General features: G+C 50.1%; 6 protein-coding genes across 6 annotated transcripts; 2 read left to right on the top strand and 4 right to left on the bottom strand.

Annotated features, from left to right (window-relative positions):
• Positions 1-856: 856 nt before the first annotated feature.
• On the top strand, positions 857-1,507 carry GT037_006480 (ankyrin repeat and mynd domain-containing protein; the record flags this gene model as incomplete). Its single annotated transcript, XM_038931527.1, has 3 exons — positions 857-884; positions 961-1,116; positions 1,314-1,507. The coding sequence occupies 3 exons, from the start codon at positions 857-859 to the stop codon at positions 1,505-1,507; spliced, it is 378 nt and encodes a 125-aa protein (XP_038786024.1).
• A 763-nt stretch (positions 1,508-2,270) lies between these two features.
• Positions 2,271-2,975, bottom strand: GT037_006481 (uncharacterized protein; the record flags this gene model as incomplete). The annotated part of the gene is made up of 1 exon (XM_038931528.1): positions 2,271-2,975. The coding sequence occupies one exon, from the start codon at positions 2,973-2,975 to the stop codon at positions 2,271-2,273; it is 705 nt and encodes a 234-aa protein (XP_038786025.1).
• Positions 2,976-3,034: 59 nt separating this feature from the next.
• GT037_006482 (uncharacterized protein) lies at positions 3,035-4,494 on the bottom strand (the record flags this gene model as incomplete). The annotated part of the gene is made up of 2 exons (XM_038931529.1): positions 3,035-3,332; positions 4,484-4,494. 2 exons carry the CDS (start codon positions 4,492-4,494, stop codon positions 3,035-3,037), a joined length of 309 nt encoding a protein of 102 aa, XP_038786026.1.
• Positions 4,495-4,515: 21 nt separating this feature from the next.
• GT037_006483 (fad-binding domain-containing protein) lies at positions 4,516-8,561 on the bottom strand (the record flags this gene model as incomplete). Its single annotated transcript, XM_038931530.1, has 5 exons — positions 4,516-5,550; positions 5,605-5,970; positions 6,732-6,881; positions 6,932-6,945; positions 7,658-8,561. The coding sequence occupies 5 exons, from the start codon at positions 8,559-8,561 to the stop codon at positions 4,516-4,518; spliced, it is 2,469 nt and encodes an 822-aa protein (XP_038786027.1).
• Positions 8,562-9,307: 746 nt separating this feature from the next.
• GT037_006484 (uncharacterized protein) lies at positions 9,308-10,742 on the top strand (the record flags this gene model as incomplete). The annotated part of the gene is made up of 2 exons (XM_038931531.1): positions 9,308-9,886; positions 9,942-10,742. 2 exons carry the CDS (start codon positions 9,308-9,310, stop codon positions 10,740-10,742), a joined length of 1,380 nt encoding a protein of 459 aa, XP_038786028.1.
• A 72-nt stretch (positions 10,743-10,814) lies between these two features.
• GT037_006485 (uncharacterized protein) lies at positions 10,815-19,509 on the bottom strand (the record flags this gene model as incomplete). The annotated part of the gene is made up of 20 exons (XM_038931532.1): positions 10,815-11,483; positions 11,840-11,990; positions 12,047-12,549; positions 12,620-12,770; positions 12,829-12,909; positions 12,961-12,993; positions 13,051-13,198; positions 13,538-14,097; positions 14,153-14,644; positions 15,083-15,235; positions 15,297-15,375; positions 15,420-16,105; positions 16,155-16,287; positions 16,335-16,427; positions 16,479-16,575; positions 16,627-16,760; positions 16,822-16,906; positions 16,957-17,463; positions 18,468-19,192; positions 19,242-19,509. The coding sequence occupies 20 exons, from the start codon at positions 19,507-19,509 to the stop codon at positions 10,815-10,817; spliced, it is 5,748 nt and encodes a 1,915-aa protein (XP_038786029.1).
• Positions 19,510-19,729: the final 220 nt, after the last annotated feature.

Genomic DNA, 19,729 nt, shown 5'->3' on the forward strand with positions numbered 1-19,729 from the left:
TCTTAACAAGATCGAACACCGCCAGGGGACAATCCTGTGTCAGCTCGGGCTATGCATCATCTGTCTGTTGCTCTTGCCTCTGGAAAAACGAAGTAGTGGCAAATGCACGTTTCGAAGTTCTCCATCTCCAGTGCGCCCAACGACGCCCCTACACTTGGCGATATATGATCGCGCTCGCGAAGCATTGATAGTAGATGAGCAGCGAAGAAGCGGTACATGATCAGCTCACTGCTGACCTGTACATGCGAAGTCTCCACGAGGACCGTCAGCCGCTGACTACCCCACAATCTGGCGGTCTCGCCGTTTCCGTTTATCGGAAGTGCATTGTGCTGCTTGCTTTTCAAACTCAATCGCGCTCCAGACGATCGGAGATTTGTTTTGCAGATCCTCCGACCATCACGAGAAGTCGCGCAACTTGAACTATGGGCAACGCCCGAAAGCTCTCAAGTACCCCAACATCCACATAATGCATAGAAGATGCAAGAGAAGGTCGACTTCTCCAAGATGATACGGTGAATAGATACCCAAGGCTGAGACACATGACCGCGCGTTTCAGCGGAACGGTAAGCCTTAGCCTGTTCCTGGGCTAGTTTGCGATCTGTGCTTCCACACCTCACACCGCTTTTCAGCGAAACTTTCAGCGAAGCGACAGATTTTGCTTGAAATACCTGCAGTCCCTTCAATTCTCTTAATTCTTTCTTTTCTAAAGACTCTGCCTTGACCGGTTACAGAAAGGAAACGACGTCGCGAAACAGAAAGAGAAGAGGAAATGCCACCCCGAAGCGTGTGTTTGAATGTGTTTACGTCCAGTCTTGGCGATGGCAATGGAGCGGTGAACAATGGTCGACATTCCATAATGGACAGGAGAGACAGCGCGCAGAGTGGTATGTTCGGCTTCTTCGAAGTTGCAATTGTACAACTCGAAATCGGTATTGCGATGCATTCTAACATGACGATTAGACATTCCGAGACGGTCCTCTGACGGCTCTGTCGCATCGCAAGCCACGCCGCCAGCATCCACATCCCCGCTGCCGGCTTTCAATCGCCCCGAACTATTCCATTCTCTTCGTCCCATGGCCAGCACCGAGAGTTTGAACGGTTCTTTCACCAGCAAGCGTAAGTTTGAACTCCTATCTTCAGTTTCCATGTGGCGCGATGCAGGAACCGGACGTGATTCGCTACGCTGCATTAGCGCGCATGCGCCTCTCCACTTTATCCCACAATTATCGCGGCCGCTTTCATGGCCTGGCACTTTAGCACCACTACACTCATCTCAAACATCATGATGGCGACGTCTTACTAACATGCAACAGCTTGCACAACATGCTCTGGTGAACCCGCACGCCGTCGCTGCTCTCGCTGCAAGGCCGCGTACTACTGCGACCGCAACTGCCAAAAGTCGGACTGGAAGACCCACCGCAACGTCTGCGAACCCATCACGCAGACCTACTCCGCACCTGCTACACCCAACTTCTCCAACCCTGCCAGCCCAACCAATGAGTCTTGAAGATGCGACGCTGGACGTGTAGGCTATCGCATAGCTACACCGCCGCACTTGTAATCAACAATGAAGTGGAGAACTAGACGGGGCGCCGAGGACGAATTGACGGAAGTGATATCAAGAGCAGGATTTGCTACGAACTAATGATACGGAATCGACTGGACATAGGGGAAAACTTGGGCGTTTGTGCTTTATTGGGCGTATGGGGTTTACCATTAGAAAGAGCAAAGCATTCAATTGCACTGCATAGCGAACTAGCGAAATCATACTCATTGTCAGCTTTTGTTTGGAGAAAGAACTTTCTACACGTCTTTGCGAAACGTGAGGTCGTCGGAAAGTATTACGCGATGCTAGTTTCGGCAAGCGCGTTTGTGGACGGACTCACATATGTGGAGATACCTCCTTTAGGAATTGGCGCTTAGATCATAACAACGCGGTTCTGTAATATTGCCGCCGAAATGCGTCGCTGTTACTGACTCATTACCATACATATACGCTCACCGCTCCTACTCTCAAAGCTTTTAACCCTGACCTACGTGTCATATCCCTTCGCGCGCTGTCCGTCGAGAGCCATTGCTATGGTAACTGTACACGCGCCTCTCAAGTTGCCATATCGGCGCAAAATATACCAAACTTATAGTTCCCTTCGCTGGAAGCATGGTTTGCACATCCGGTTGAGAGCGCGTGAGTGTTGTCGCTATATGATCGTGATCTCCTATAATCGAAAGTCTTGTATAGGATTAGCAGTACTAATCATTGAGGCAATTCGTTAGTACTGATCAATAGAAATGTGAGACCACGGAGACAGCTCACCAACACATTGGGGGAAACAAACATGTCGTGCGTCATCAATCCATGATTGCATTGGGGCTTCTGAAACCTCAATCAGCTTCCCTTGTGCACTCACTTGATGGAAATAAGATGCGTAGAATCTCCTCAATGGTGCGTCCTCAACATGACGTTTTTCAAGAGTCAACGTGCAGTATCCCCGTTCATCCGCTCGTGTAATGAAGCCAGTAGAGATCTTCCCGCACAGCGTTGCAGCTGCTCGGGTCACTTCTCCATAAGGGACATGCCCGTTCTTGGGCATAGATTGCGCTGAAAGCAATATGCAGCAGGCTGTTTGTGGCCTCCTAAAAGAGACACCGTCATCCAGCGAAGCCCATGACCATGAAGGTGCTCTGTAGATGTCGCTGCGTCTACCCAGTTCCAGCTGCCCGAGTCTCTTCCACATTAGCTGGCTAACGAAACTATCCTTCCAGATACCCGCGTAGTATTCTCCGAGAACCGGGGCAAATTTTCCAGCCAAAGCTGCGATGGCAGGTAATTTGTCGCTTTCTATGGCCATAGCTCTCTGTGAATAGTCTTCGATTATCATACACCATTGCTCTACGGCCTCTCGACTCCCACCGAGCTGAGAGACTAACTTGGGCATGTTTGAATCTATGTCCAATGCCTGACCCAGTTTCATCATCCCTGCTGCGCACCGCCATTCTAAGGTGGAAGGAGTGTACACGAGCAGTCGATTAGCCATCATTTGTTCTTGTAGAGCCCATGCTCGCCGACCCAGTGGGTTGTCTCGTCTCTCGGAGGCCACAGGGTAACCACTGATTCTAGCAGTAGCACTTCCAAACCGATTCGGCGATATTCGAAATGGTATTTGGATGCTTGGCGTTTCGTCAGGTGGGCGTCGTTGAAGAAATCCATCGGCTGCATCGGCTGCGCTTGAAGCAAGAATTGTAACATAGGCCATGCTGTAAACTTTTGCCATGGACCCAATCTCCCGGAGTTTGTCTTCCTGGTCATCTTGGATAATACATAGTGCGTCCACCTGAATACACAGATTAGATTATCTTTGGATCAAGAGCGTATGGATGTTGCTTAGAACGGTGTGCTCCACTCACCCAAAGATATGGTATTGAAAGTGAACGTGTAACTGTAATAGCGTCTTTGATGGTTTGAGGAAGATCATTGAGTTCCAAGTGTTGAGTGAATGCGTCGATGGTATGTGAACGAAGTTGAATTTGTGAACCAGTTCCCCAGCAATACGAGAGGGCTGCAAATTTTCCAGAAGCTCCGTTTGTACAAAGTATCTTCGATGTTGCCACTTCAATGACACGTGTTGGGAGAGCTGAATCAAGTTGCTCCGGGCAACACCTATGAAGAGCGCATTCCTTGATCCATCTAGAGATCTGTGTAGACGTGTTTGAGGGAGTCAAATCCGTCTCCACTTCTCGGGCAGTAACCAAATGCGCTGCGAAGTTGTCGTCTTCAGTAAACAAGCGAAGCTGAAGTTGAATACCATCATCATCGAAATCCAGCCTGTGTCTAATGCTGTAAAGGTTGCTGCCGGATGAAGTGAAACAATAATTCACATTTGCACCTAACGTGATTTTATGTTTCTTGATAGGTGGTGGACTCCAACGCACAAATTCGTAATGCATATATGAGCACCATTGGCATCCGCCATCAGCTCCCGCTTGTAAAACTTCCTTTGTAATCTGATTTATTCCTCCCGTTAGCGTACGTCTGGACATCACACTTGACATACCACAGGAGCAAGAGAATAGTCTCATGAGAGGGTACCAACATCGAAGTCCATATGTTCAATCTCACGGCGGCCCAGTCTTTCAAACTTGTCGGTATCGAAGAGATTCACCCAGCAGAACTCGCAGACCATCGCCCTCAAGCGCTCGAGAGGCTCTGGTACGCGCATCATCATCATCGCACTCGTTGTCGCAAAGCGATATCATCCAAGCGCAGTGTTAGCGGTTCACTGTGATCGGATATGTTGGGATAAGCAAGGTGGGGTGGGCTGAACAGGAAGGTTGAACCATTTTGAAGCCTGAGATTGCGGGCGCGCCTGAGGAACCTTGACAAGTTTGCGTATGACAAGGTGGCATCAATTTACGTTGTACACATCAGGATGAGAAACCTGCGCCCACGATTTCGCGAGCTTTGAACACATGAAGATCTGGTTACTTGGTATGCATTAAAGATATACTACCAAGCTTTTACACGACCTGGCCATAAGGCGCTGTTCCATCGAGTTTGAAGTATCCCGGCTGCAGCTTTTGGAATACACCCGTAGGGTCGTATTTTCTCGACACCTTGTTCAGCTTGGCTACATTTTCCAAGCCATATCCTGAGATGACTGGCTGGTAAGGGCTACTATACGGCATGTACATATAGTCATTGTATGCACCCAGCTCCTTTGCCATAGCAACCGATGCACTTAGGAAATCTTGCGCCGCCTTCAAGACGACCTTGTCGTCCTTCTCGTCAGTCCACGAGAGGTAAAAGAGAGCATGAAATAGAGGACCATTCTCGGGATGGAGGCCAAGAGCATTGCCGCCCTTCTTCTGCATGGCCTTGAGGGCGGGCTTGCTGAACGCTTGGAACGAGACACTGGGCGCACCAACGGGAATATTCGGCGCAATCTCAAAGAGATGGTCAGTCATGCGCTTCATCAAATCTGTGTTCAGCTTGAAAGACTGAGACCACATAGTCGTCCGGAAGCTGTCTGGCATGCTTTGGCTCAGCCCGGGTGTTGTATCAGCTAGGCTGCAGTTGCGTGTGTTATCCGTGAGCGGAGGAAGCGAGAAGTACTCCTTCAGTATAGCGGGTGGGTTCGCTGGGTCGATCGGGTCAAAGTACTCATACTCAGTGGATGCGATCTTAACACCACGAGAGTATGCGACGGCAACGAAGTGCGCAAGTTTGGTATCGGTCTCAGCGGCCTCCACTGCACTTCCAAATGCGTCGAATAGGGCGGGTGCGTAAGTCGCATTGTACTGGCGTTTGCTCGCAAACATAAGGCCTTGAGGCAGGGTCTCGTAGTTGAATGTCGTAATGATGCCGAAGTTGTTGCCTCCGCCGCGAAGAGCCCAGTAAAGGCCTGGAAAGGTCTCTTGGCTCACTTCGAGGATGATACCTGATGCGGTAACGAGTTCGAAGGAGGCAATGTTATCACACGCCAGGCCATACTCGTTGGTATGGTGACTGATACCTCCGCCAAGTGTCAGACCGCCTACTCCGACATATGCCGCCTATCCAGCATCAGTCGTGAACACGAAACATACGTAAGTCAATATTCAACTTACTCGTCCGCCAACAATGGCAAGATTGTACGGTGTCAGGTAATCGTAAACCTCCTTCCACCGGTTGCCAGGGCCGACAGCAACAGATTTCTTATCCGCAGAGAGCTTTTTCTGGTTCATATTGGCCATATCGACAGTGATGCCACCCTCGATGCTAGAAGCACCAGGAAAGGCTGCATGACCTCCGCTCTTGATGGCAAAAGGGCATTGTGTAAGACGTGCGATTAGGACTAGGCTCGAGACTTCGAGAGCCGCGGTTGGCGTGAACGTGCAATAGGGCTCCACCTCGAGTTGCTGTACCGACCAGTACGTTGTCGGCGCGGTGTCAAATGTCTTGTTAGCTCCAAAGACGAGCTTGAGAGAGTCGCACTTTCTGATATTCAGCCAGCCGTGTATAAAACAAGTAGTGCGACCTTACAGCTATAGAACAGCCTTTGGATGAAGATCTCACCACAAGCCCAACTAGCTCAGGTATGGCGGATACATTGACCCCGTTGTTCATAAGGGCCTCCATCACATTGAAGTCGGCCGGCTCGAAGACATCCCGAGTTGATGCTCTCGCAGCTACGGCAAGAGCGCTGAGGGATAACTTTTGGGCAAATCTCATGGTAACGGAAGTCGGCAACCATCAGCGCGCAGGATTTGGAGTGGAAATCGTGCGGTCCAAACGCGAAGAGGCAGGCCTCAAATGCAGAAGATAATCCTTTTGTAGAAGCGATCAACCCCGCGGAGCTTTCACGCGAGCAGTAGAGTCAGCACTTGCAGGCCTAGAAACGCCATGGCGAGTTAACTGACTGTCGCTGTTGCGGTTTGAATGCAGATGTTAGTCTGCCGGGCGTGCCTTCCTGCGTCTACTAAACCGTTCATAGCGAGTGTAAGTAAGATTATATGAGCTGTCCAATCACGCGTTACTAGATTGTTACCTGCATGGGTAACAAGGGCTGCAGGATGCAGACCGAGCTGCCGAAATGTGCAAGTGGCACAGATTTCTTTCCATGGATTGCATTCCTGGTTAAACATGTTGAACCCGATCGATGTCGCAACAAGCGCGTGGAACGCAAGGAACGCGAGTTTGCCTGTCTCTTAACGCCCCACGATTCAACTAACATTGAGGCACTGCAGAAACTGACACATGTTATGCCCGTCGAATAGTAAGGTATGGTATGGATAGAGCCGGTCGAGAAAGAGGAGATTCTGATCCCGACCACTCTCCCAACGGCGCCGTCTTGGCTGCGGCGCTGTCCGCGGGCGAACCCGCCCGCCGGTTCCTCTCTGATCTTCTCCTCCCCATTAGCACAAGTTTCTCATACATACAACATCCGCTCCATACCCTCGCATCGATAACTGGCATTCGAAGAAACGACTAGCAAGCACAGGCAGGTACAAGGCTTGCCGTGTTGTCCTGGGCGACAATCTCGGGGAAGCCTCGCGCTGATGAGCCTCTCGATCACCTCAACCCTGCAACTGCAGAACGCGTCCACTCAAGCACGATGTGGCGCGTAATGAAAGGTCGAGCAGACGCGTTTATTCAACTGACCTTGATCAAAGGAGCAAAGGGATGAAGACGTAGATCATAGCCTAGCATGCTGGCACGCCGCGATCTGCTGTACCGCTAACATGTTCAAGTTACCTCGGTGTGGCCGCACGAACTATTCTACGCATTCACTTGCATGAGCGTCTTACCCGCGCTGGAATATGATGTGTTTAGGCGGCAAATCCACTAGAAAATCAGCAGAAGAGACGAATCGGGTGGACATACAATATGAATGTTGGTCAAAGACACTGACTTCATAGCGCCAAGGTAATTGTGAATGCAATCACGACATCGGCAGCCAAGGCAGGCCACTATCCGCTCTGAAGTCCAGTACTATCCACGTTGTGCGACTCAATGACTAACAGAGAAGCTGAACAGAGCTATAAGTGTGCTCTTGTCGGAACTGTGCTCTCGTCTCTCATCCTATCTCCTCCATATAACTTCACCGAAACGTGCAGGATCCCTCAACATGTGTTCCAGCATTATCCCTCCTCCATGGCTGCGTCGCACCTTCACACTTACTACATCTCAGATCCATATCCAGACAATCGGCAAAGTCATGCGACTCAATTCCACATCTCCAACAATATACTCTGACCCCAATCGGCGGCGCCGGCGTCGGCCAATTCATCAAACCCTGCACCACAGACTCTGCCGACTTGCGACTCGACTGCCCTGTCTGTCCTGGCTTCGCGACCTTGTTTACCGGGCACGAGTATATTTCGAAACGAATGGCCGAAAGGGTGGCGATAATGGTAGCGTACATGGCAGCATTGCCACTATTCTGAGGGTGATGGACAGGGATCTTGAACTGCTGGAGGAGGTACGTGAACGATGCATCTGCGTGGCGCGTTATCTTTGCTTGCTGAGGAATAACTTGCGCGTCTAGAGTTGCTATCGTAGTAACTATACTAGAAGGATCGAAGTCAAAGGCTGTCTTTCGCATCTTGCTTATGCTGTCATTGGCGCCGAAGGACATGTACACGATTGGTCGGAAGCCGGATGCTGCTTTCTTTTCATCCATGGGTTGATGCCAGATCTGTTGGAGGAAATTGAGAGCCTCTTCGTGGGAGACATAAACTGTCGTACCGAAGTGGAAAGGGTCTAGACCAGCGGGTGTAGAGTCGAGGTGCGCAGTGGAGCGGATGACGAGGTGGAGAGACCATACTTGGCGGAGTAGGTCTTCAGCATGTGGACCAGCTATGGGTTGCCCTTGGTTGGTGGCTCTATCGTAGGTGGTGATTCCAAGCTCAGTGAGGCGGTGCGGTGGGGTTGCTGACCATTTTCGGTGGAGGGTGACCAGAACGGCGTCTCGAAGGAGGCCAGTATTGGACCTTCGGAGGTATTTGTGAAGGACATCCCGGTCTGAGCTTTTGGCAAGGACGTTACGCAGTGATTCCAGCTTTCCTGGCGTGGATACGGACATGATTCTCAGCTACTCGACGGAGATGGACACAAGCAGAAAAATGACAAAATAGTTGTGAGACCAGACCTCGGCCACCTAGATCGGAGCCTAAGCAGAGCTTTACGATTGTAGCAGTTAAGGTGAAAGTGAAAGTGAACTTGACTTACATCTCTCAGTTCCATCTCCTGCCGCTTATCATGGTATTGGTTTTGCGATGCTTTCAATGTAAGCCATGACTTCCCATATTTGTATTAGGCTCAGATTTTAAGTCTGCTCTACAGCTGGCGGCGACAGCACCCATCTAGGTTGCGACATACGTCTCTAGCATGATATATCTATATATGCCTCAGTCTGTAATTTCGACGACTTTGGAAACTCATTCAATCAACCGGCCACTATCAACTTTTGAAATATTAATGGCTGAGACTTTATTAGAGAACCAGAGTCCTTTCTTCAGTAGAAACCTCGTTCGTCTGCTATACTCATGCAAAGGAAGGGTGAGCTCGGTTGCATGCTAGCGCAATCGCTAAACGTACATAGCCCTAGGCCTCCCTAGATGGACCAGGTGGCCTTATCACCCCACCACTCTTGTTATTGCTTCAATAACATCCCGTATCTACCTCAAAGCCGCAAAGGTCAAAAGAGAGTCAAGATCGCGTCATCTCAGGTGCCTGGTTGTCAAAGCGACGCTAACAAAGTGTCGGTAAGCTATCATCAAATAGAGTCAGTGTCTACACCCTGATTGGTACTGAACTAGCGTCACTACAATGACAAAAAATTCTCTCCACGCGTTGAAGAAGTTTCTTCGTACCAAGGTGCTACGGGCCAAACGCCGAACCCTAACTGACCTTCCGGTGGGGCTGATTGAGCTGATCGGAACGAAGCTCATCGATCATCCGACTTATGAGCGACTAGCCATACCACAATCGACGCCGGAAGGGCGGCAGGCAATTTACAACACTCGTTCATCATGTCGATTTCTCTATAACGCCTTCATGGATATCTTCATAGAGATCGTCCAAGACATGCCATATCATTGCACAGAAGAAGGTTTCCGCCCTTTGCTTCGGCTTTTACAAGTTCCTGATGTGTCAAAGAATATCAGACAACTCACTGTTGGCGGAGCTCGTATGCTCAATCTGAAAGAGGAAGAGAAACAGGCGGCCTGGATAGAAGGACACTTGACGGATACTCTCAGGACGATACTGAATATTTTACCTCACGTGGCCAGTATCAGATGTGTTCCAATGAACACGTACATATTCGAGAAAAAAGACATCGAGGAAAGTGGCATGGTACTTGACGATGTGGAGAATAACTTCCATACGTCAATGGCCATCTTGACAGTATGTTCAACTATTACAATAGATAGTCTGGAAGGACACTGATGAGCAGACGTAGCGCATTCAGAACGCATTAAGGATGACTGTTCACGCAGCTGCCATTACTTCTTTCACTTTAAGATGCAACTATGGCCACGACGTTGAGTTGGAAGAAGCAATGTCTGGTACAAAATGTAACCGTGTAACTATTCTGCCTCTCTTTGAAAACCCCCACTATGATCTCCAGCACCTTACAGTCGATTTGGAATGTCTCCAGACATTCGGCGCCAATGCGAACGGTCACATATCACTTCCCGACCTCGAAACCTTGACAATTATCTTGACACGGTCCAAGATTGACAATGAAGAAATGGTGGGATTAGATATACTGGCGAGTACACAACCTCAACAACTCACGTTCACCGGTCGTGGGAGTATCTCTTTGAGTCAACTTTATTCCCTCGTTTCCCCATTCACTACTCGGCATCGCCCACCATCCCACCTAGTCTTACGTGAGACGGCCATAAGACTGGAGCATGGTCACCATGACCCCAATCCGCCCCGTCCGATCGGCTTTTGGCACACCTTCCGGATCAATATCTTGGAGATCCAAGACGTAACATGGAATCGATATGTCAGCGCATCTTCCAGGCGGAGGAGCCAAGGATGGTGCGAGACAGGCTGGGATATGTTCCCTTATCTTTGCGAACTATCGGACGCTGTGCGTGTACGTATATCGCTGGGCGGATCCAAGAAGGAATATCTTCAGAGACCTAATGTGGCTCGGGAAATTGAGGGTTGTAGCGATTCCGACGAGGGGGCCGACGAGGATGAAGGCACAGGGATCGATCAGGTTGTTGGGTATAACAGCGACAGATAGTTATTGGCGTGAGTCAAACATGAAGTGGAGTCGTAAGATCTGAATCTCGCTTCAAAATTGACAATGACTTTTTCAGCCACCGCCAGGTTTCTTCTTTAGCGCTCCTCCGAGAATACTTGGATCAAGCATCTTGGCTTCCGGTACGTCAACACCGCATCGCACCCACATGCTGCTCCAAAGCGCGCCAACGGCTCTCTCCTCGGGCATGAAAACGACTGTGTTCACGTATGATCGCGTTGTGTTGTAACAATCTGGCATGTTGAACAGTTGCGCTTCACAATTGTCACCCTTATTCGAATAGAACACGCCGCATCGCGCTTCGCTTGGAAGAGTGATGCAAGTACCGTTCTTCCATTTCTCGAGGGGTGGCGGAAAATACGTTTTCTGTAGGAGTTCGCCGCGACAGTGCTTAGGGCCGCCTGCACCCGCGTATGTGAGGGCAAGGATTGGTATTTGAGGAGTGGCCGGTGGTCGAGGCGCCGGCGCGGCGGATGGCGTAGGCGTAGCTATGGGTCCCAAGACGCCTTCAGCGCTCCAACTGGCACTTGTCTGCGGTTCCGGGGTGAAGCCAATCAATCCTTCCTGAGTTTCGGTCATTGTTGTGGGTACTAGCGTCGCTCCGGATATGATGGTACTGCCATTGTACACATCACCACGATCGAAGTCTGTGCCGTTCAACAGCGCTTTTGCCGCCACAACGTCATCCCCGTCCCCAACTCTTGCAGCTTGCGCGAAATTGATCTGTATAATTTGTGGTGTTGGTCCGCGTACTTCGATGGCGGTCGCTAGCGAGATTGCGATGAAGAGGAGGAGTGATACAGACGACGCGACGAGAACCATACGTCGCGATATGGACGACATTGCGATAGCATTGGATGAGATTCAAAAGATTGAGGAGTTTGGGGAAAGACGCGACAAAGTTGAGGTGCGCAGACGACGCCAAGACGTCATCGGGGGCTCCTGCACTACGCGTTTCATCCCCACGTCCTCCCCAAACACCGTCGCAAAATAGCTATTAGCACATGTCCGACGGCCTGCTAAGTAAAAGAAGAGCAGAGTGTGGTCGTTATGTATCATCTTCTTGCATTCTGCATCACCCAAGCCTCCTCATCCGACAACATTGCCGAAAACGAATACACCTTGACCCTCTCGTCTTCATCTCCATTGTCGCTGCCTTCCTCAATTCCAACCTTCTTTTCATCTGCTTGCGCACTAGAGACATTCCTTACGAAAGCTTTGGCGATGTTACTATCTATTGATTTCTCGAGAGTACCTTGGTACGATCATAAGTGATCTCTTCATACCGCCATGAAGATCTGTCCATGTTCCACCAGGACACGAAAACCTTGCATTTCTTTTTCACAAGTTCTTGGATATGTGGGAGCAGAACAGCTTTGTATCTCTCCATGGCAAATGAAGTTCGTACCTCGACGGAGAGGGTAATCGCGAGTCGTGATTCATGCTCCGTGGTCGCAAGATCGCTAAGCCAACTGACTTGTTTCTCATAGTCGTCCATTGTTGCTTTGCTCTCAGCCTTTCTCTGCAGGATAACTACTTGATGATAGTTGTTGGAGCTAAAGTAAGGTTCCATGGAGACACACACCGAGAGCGTTCGGAGGTGATCGAGAGGTCGACAGGATGGATGAACCAAGAAAGGGCCGTTGCGCAGTAGAGGAACAACATCATCAATATGACGAACGTTGTAACAGGCATATCGGTTGAAGACTTGTGCGATCTCCATAGCAAACTCATTTCCCATGTAATCTCCGATGAAGTAGTGTTGAAGCTCATTGTCAAGGCCGCGGGCCTGGCCACGACGGCCACCGAGTTCCACATGAAAGAAACACTCTCCACGACTATTCGCCGGCAAGCTTTACGTGACGTGGTAGAATGTGGGCCGTTGGAGCACCGCCGATGAGATGACAGTAGACCATGTCTCGCAGCTCGCGAGCCAGAATTTCGAAGATCTTCGCAGCGAACTTACTGTTCCACATGCGCAAGTAGTCATTGTATGCCTTTTCGAAGGCGCTGAAGGGAGATGTCGTATTAGTGAACAATTGCCTGTATTGGGAAGGCCTAGACCTACGTGTATAAGTTCCGCTTCTTGCGCTGAAGTGTGCTTCGTCTGGATTCAAGTTCTTTAATCTCGATATCGACAGTGCTTTCCCTTCGATGACTGAATGAGCTTCTGATCAAGAAGACTATAGTTTTGACTTACATCTCACAATTATCCTGGATCTTTTTCTTGAACCTACTGGATTGTCAGACACTGGAACACAGCTTGTGCATACTCTGAACGTCTTCTTACAGTGCCATTGTTTCAATTTTGGCTATGAGTTGATTCTTGGGAGCCATTTTATCAGTCATTGCGTTCTCTAGGTATTGGTGTATTGCGTTGAGTTGGGGAAAAGACTCTGAACCTTTGACGTGAAATATGTGGTTGATCGCATTATGTACTGCACTTACGCCCTAAAGGCAACACGAGAAGGCTGCAAGCTAAGCACGCGCACGTGTACTGAGATCTAGGCAAACCCCAACCTTATCAATCATGACTTTCTCCGTGAATGGCACGGGATCGCAGAGAATAGAGCTGTCCAGCAAACCTTTACGTGATCAAAGAGCGGTATATGTCAGGAGGACACAGCGACTGTAAGCATTTTTGAAGACCTTCGAAAGCAAAAATAACTGGATGGATAAGGTATATGCTGGTCAAAACTCATCTGTGACTCTTCAGGCATCTCCAACCTCAGCCTTTTCTTTAGCTTTGTCTTGCGGCACCTTGACGACAATCTTACCCCTCGCCCTCCCTGTCTTCAATTTCTCAAAGGCTTTCGGCGCGTCTTCCCAATCAAACACTGCATCAACAATGCCCTTCAACTTACCCTCCTTCATCCACTCGCCAAGTTGCCTTAGCGCATCCGCCGACGGCTTCGCCATCAGCATCTGATAGCTATTCTTCCCACCGCCCAGAAAGCCTGGTAACAGCATATTCGAACCCACTGTCTTTATGCTATCCATGCTCAATGTTGATCCGATCTGGATGAACTTTCCGGCTGGCATAAGATAGGAAGATGCAGCTTTGTAGAGGTTAGATGGCGTGCCGATGTTATCGACTACAAGGCTAAAAACCTGACCCTTGGAAGAAAGAGTATCAATGACATCAGAGGTTTTGTAATCGATGACTTCGTCTGCGCCCAGGCTTTTGCAGAGGTCGACGTTGGGTGTTGAGCACGTTGTGGTAACGTGGCAACCAAGCGCTTTTGCGATCTGGATGCCATATACACCTGTGCCGCCAGAGCCGCCATTAATGAAGACTTTGTCGCCGCTCTTAACGTTTGGCGCGATAGCTTGGTATCTAAAAATGATGTTAGTAAATCCTCCGGCTTCATCGACAACTCGCCTGGTCTTACTCGGTCAATCCTACGATTCCCACACCAGCTGCGTCCTCGACCTTTACGCCCTCTGGTAATGTCGCCAACATATTTCTCTCCACAACCACATATTGCGCCAAACTCCCTCCCGTCAGCGCACCAACTTTTGCGCCAAACACAAACTCGCCGATCTGGAACTCGTCGACCTTCTTTCCAACTTTGGCGACTTTGCCACAAAAGTCCGCACCCGGAGTGATGTCGGAGCCTACGAGTCGCAGTGGCATTGGGCCTTCAGTCACCTTATGATCGACGGGATTGATCGCCATGGCAAGAACTTGAACGAGGATCTGTTCATCGTGAAGCGTAGGTTGAGGTGCAGTGTCGTTGATCTGCAGATTCTTCTCGATTCCGCCTTTTGTGCTGTTATACTGCCAGGCCTTCATGGTGGATGCCATCTTGTCGCTCGAACTGGATGTGGTCGCTTGCGATGGTTTTCTGGTTGATATGATGAGTTCAGCAGGGAGTGCGGTCCTTCTTATCTCGTAGCGTGGAAGTAGGTATGCGTCATGACGATTCGCTTTGAGCGGGGCATGCGCCACCGCCGTCTGTCAACACGATCTTGGGAGCTTTTTCGTTCATCGAAGGTTCGTGCAGGCGCTCGCGTTATGGCGCAAGCTGAACCCGCGTAGGGAGGTCTTCACATGGTTAAAGCGGGTTAGGTAGGCAAGGCTGTTCGCCCAGCGGGCCGTCTTACTTGCGCCGCCTGTTCGATGGGGCGAACCCACGTTGCCGTCTAACGCGATCGGGTGTATTTTGCGCAACGAACGGAAGCTCATTGTAATGATAGCAACAGAAGAAATATAGCGCGTTGTAGCATGGACGAGTTATTCATTCATACGAAAATGCTCTTCCATCATTTGATCCTGTACGTCCTCACATACACCAGCCACCCTGTGTCAAGCCTCTTACGCGTATGTAACGAACATCTGCTCGAAACCAGTGACATTCCACGTCCCAGTGAGGGTGTTGAGCGTCAAATTTGTTGGGGTGGTGGCTCCGCGTTGAAGCGCGCCGCTCTCAACATGACCGCCAGTAGCGACGACAGTTCCGTTGGTCCTTTCCCTAGATGTGGGTATACGATGTCAGTAAACGTCTCACATGCAGTTCGTACGTGTAATCTTACAGGTGGTTGGCACCGGCCTTGACCGTGAAGTTTGCAAGGCTAATGTCGAAAGGATTTCGGGATGCCACAGATGGAGAGCCTGTATTAGGTCAGTATCCAAGATGATTCATTGAGTAAGCGTACGATAAAGTAACCTACCATAGTACTGCGCGTTGAGCTCCTCGGGTGAGATAAATAGCTCGTAGTATCCTCTGTAGTAACCCTCGGTCCACTGAAGCTCGCGGTTGTCGCGTACCAGGGCTGCAGAACGATCGCTCGAGTTTGCAATAGATCTTCCAGCACCATAACCACTGGAGGAGACGGCCGTGCCGGCAAACTCGACGCCAATAGCGCCAGCACCTGTAGATTGGTCGTACGGGGTCTCGTCAAGCCAAACAAGATCAGACACCCAGTTAGCATGAGAATCACCAGCCAAGAAGGCGGTATTCGGAATCTCGTTGCTGTAAAGATGGTGAAGGGTACGGTTGCGGTTCGCAGTGTATCCGTCCCACTGATCAGCGTTCAACTCTTCGTCGTACACGGCGCTATTGTTCATCCGCGAGAAGATGATTTGGTTTCCGACGATCCTCCAAGTAGCCCCTCGCTCATGCGATTTGGAAAGCTGGTTGTAGAACCAGTTCTCTTGAAGGCTACCCATCAGTGAGCGGCCAGCATCATCTTTAAGATCCGCAATGTAGTCGTCGTTCCAGTTGAGTGTCGTGATGGATCGGTCGTAGTTGCGTGTGTCGAGCATGATCAGGTCAAAAAGTTTACCCATCTTAAAATTACGCCAGATGCGCAGGTTGTCGTCCATGTCAACCTGACGAATACTGTGTAGATGATCAGTGGGATCGAGAGCGGGAACAATAAGGTACGTACGGCATCCACTCGAAGTATGCCCTGACGGCATTCATCTTTCTTGAGTCAACACTCACGCCTCCGAACTTTCGGAAGCTCTGCTCGGTGTTGTTCATGTTGCTGAAACCATCGCGATATCCATTGTTTGCGACCTCTGTCAATGCGTTAGTCGATTGTAGCTTATCAAAAATTTCCACGAACCATGATCATCCCAAGTTGGAATCCATGCAAAGTTTTGGTGTGCAAGAAGCAAGTCGTCATCGGTACGGTACTGGCCGATTCTTGTTCGGTAGTCTACGAGACGGATTAGTAACGAACACATCCAAAGAGTGGTTTCACACGAACCATATAGTGTGACAATCTCTCTTGACGGGTTTGTAGCTCGCGGATCCTGACCGAGTTTGCCTTTGGTGGACTCATAAATGTAGTCACCGAGATGAACCTATATATCTCGATCAAAAGAGTCGATAACGCTTTCATCGATTGTGCTTACGAAATAATCTACCTGGTCCTTCCTGGCCGCGTTCCCGTACGCATTGAAGTATCCGTTCTGCCAGTTAGAGCAAGAGAAGATAGCAAGGCCGATCTTGGAAACATCGTCGTCCTCATGAGGACTAGTCTTAGTTCCTGAATGTAGGCGAATGGAGTTAGCATGCTTCTCGCATACAGATCATGCAAGGACACTTACTGCCCAGCGGACTCTTGTTCGAGCTGCCACAAACATTGAACTGGTAGTAGTACTGCGTGAAGGGAGAAAGATTCTTCGCTTCAATCTTTTTCAAGGTCAGCTTGTCACTCAATATGATCATCGCAGAAAGCTAACCTTGACAGTGAAGTCGATGTCGGAAGTGGTGTATGTCTGGCCTTGATCCGCGATGCTTGAGAAATTGCTATCCGTACCAACGCGGTAGTCCACGCAAATCGGGTTTGGCGAGGCCTTGATGTACTTCTCCGTCTCGTGGTTGTAGAACGCTACATTACCCGTGACGGTTACATTCGACCTATCGTTCTCAAGCGATGGTGCGATGCGTGTCCAGAGAATGACCGAGTCCGGGTAGGGATCTCCAGAAGCGACGCCGTGCGTGAAGCTCAACTGGGCAGGATCCCAAGGAGTTGCCCGTTTCACAAGGCTCCTCTTTGCGACCTTGGGCACGTCTATGCCGAGACCCTCATGCCGGCGAGAAGGTGAGTGGTAGTTCAAGTTGCCGTCAAAGGATGCACACACGAGCGAGGCTAGAGGCGCCGCTGCCAGAAGAATTGAAAGCATCGTGAAGACTGAAGAAGCTTCAGTAGTTCTCTTCCGACCCTCCAAAGTCTCAAGACCGGAAAGCTTAAATACTTGTATACATACTTCGACATGCCGTCCTCCATGCACGCCTCTACCCTCTTTGCACCAAGCAGGCCGCCAACATTACCGCATCGCGCATTCAGCACGATACTGACAGTAGCCATGGCCAATCGCAGGAAGTGCATTGTAAGTGTGGAAAAACGTGCCTGTTGATCGTCAACGGCGACATATGCAAGATGCGCATGTGCGGAGAGGTAGAGATGAGATTGGCTGAGCGCTACTGCATCCCGTCTGTCAGTCTAGCCGATTGTGGGGGTACGCAGCTCGTCTGAACCTCGTTGATGCTGGTGCAAGAAACATAGCGTGAGGAGTCAACCCGACTATGTAGAACCGAGATGGCTAGTTCAGTTCAATGACAGGAGAGACACTGCTTGACTTCCAAAGCTTCCAGCTTCCAGCTTCCGACCTCTCAGATGGTCGCGGACCTTGACGGCGCTAACATATTAGCGCCGTCCGCACCGCCCCATCATCTGTCCCTTCAACATCCACTACTCCCTAATTTGCAGCGGGATTGAGGTCGTTCTCTGTGTTCTCTCAAACTCTAGCTGCTGTGTATATGATTCACAGTGCAAACACGCTTTTGGATCAAAAGTTCAATCGTACGCTGGGGTGACACCTGCCTTTCTATACATCCGACCAATCGTTTGATCGTTAGCACTTCATCTAATGCAACCGTTCTCATCATATCCACGTTCCGGCGCTCATACTCTCATTCGCTCTGTTTACATCGCGGTACATCTAGCGTCGTTCTGTTCAAATGTACATTATCAAAGCAAACAATAAGCCAAATGCTGACAGCAAAGCCTACAATGCTACTGATCTTTACTTATTTATTTATTTTTCACTGGGAGCTCGTGTAGGCTGCAAGCTCACGGATATTATTCTCATAATTGACTGAGTTTTTCCCTTGTATACGTGCCCGCGGTTATCACTATGGTCGCGCGAACAATCTACTCAACCTTGTACACAAGCTTTACGCCTGATACCTTGTTATCCTTCAAGTCTTGCAAGCCCTGTGGAACACCGGACAGTCCATTTCTGACCTCAGCCGGGTGGGTCTTGATCTTGCCACTGTTGAGCCACTCCTCGGCCTGCTTCCAGAACTTGGCACCAAACTCGTAATCTTCCTGGCTGGCACCGACGTTCTCATTGAACTTCTCACCGAGCGCGGTGTAGGCAAAGGTGAATTTGGTCTTGACGTCACTTCTCGGGTAGTTCTTGACTGGCAGAAGAGCAGACATGTGACCACCACTGGAGCTGATGGCAGCAGCGGTGATGTCAAACGAGTTTCCTTCGGCAATGCAATCGAAAGCCAGCTTCAGCTTGTCGTTAGTAGCTTTTCGGATCCGGGCGCCAACATCGGCATCCTTGTAGTTGAAGACCTGGTCGGCGCCGAGCTTGCGAAGCATGTCGAAGTTGTGCGGTGAGGATGTCGCGATAACCTCACAGCCTGATGCCTTCGCGTACTGGATGGCGAGCGTTCCTGTCGCGGTGGAGCCGCCATAGATAAGGACTGTGGTTGGTTCTTGCACCTTGGCGGGCGGCAGTGGTAGACCAAGCTCCTGGTACAAACCTTGAGCTACGGTTGTGATTCCTACACCCAAAGTCGATGCATCCTCGAAGGACATGTTGTCGGGAATCTTGAGGTTGATTCCAGTCTTGGCCTTGATGTGTTCGGCGAAAGCGCCGTTGGAATGATCAGCAGGGTCACCTGAGATACGTCAGTAACCACCTTCCAGAATGAACAATGGTGTCCGTACCTCCACGAACAAAACCAGCAATTCGGTCTCCAACCTTGTAGTTGGTCACAGCCTTGCCGACCTCCTCGACTACACCAGCATAGTCACAGCCAGCAAGAGCGCCTGGCGCTGTCGACCACTCAATGCTCTTCCAGTCAGTTGGGTTCAAGGCTACAGCCTTGGTCTTGACAAGAAGCCAGTTGTCGGCAGGAAGCTTGGGCAGAGGGACGTCATTGCGCAGCTCAGAAACGCCCTTGGAGGCGCAAACGACTGCTTTTTGTGTAGACATGTTTCGTGAGGGGGAAATAAGTGGAAGTCTGGTGTGTGGTTTTGTTCCTGACAGTAGGGGTATCGGGAACTTTGATGGCCTAAGGAGTCGATTGATATACATTCTGCTATGATGCAAGGCCTTGTAGTGGATTTGTAATGGGACCACTCTTAAGATCTACCGGGCGGGGCGGAGCATGTTCGGCGAAAGCTAGGGAAAGGGAGCGTGCTTCGTACTCGGG

This window comes from Alternaria burnsii (assembly GCF_013036055.1).
Source record: "Alternaria burnsii strain CBS107.38 chromosome Unknown 752, whole genome shotgun sequence".
NCBI lineage: Eukaryota > Fungi > Ascomycota > Dothideomycetes > Pleosporales > Pleosporaceae > Alternaria > Alternaria burnsii.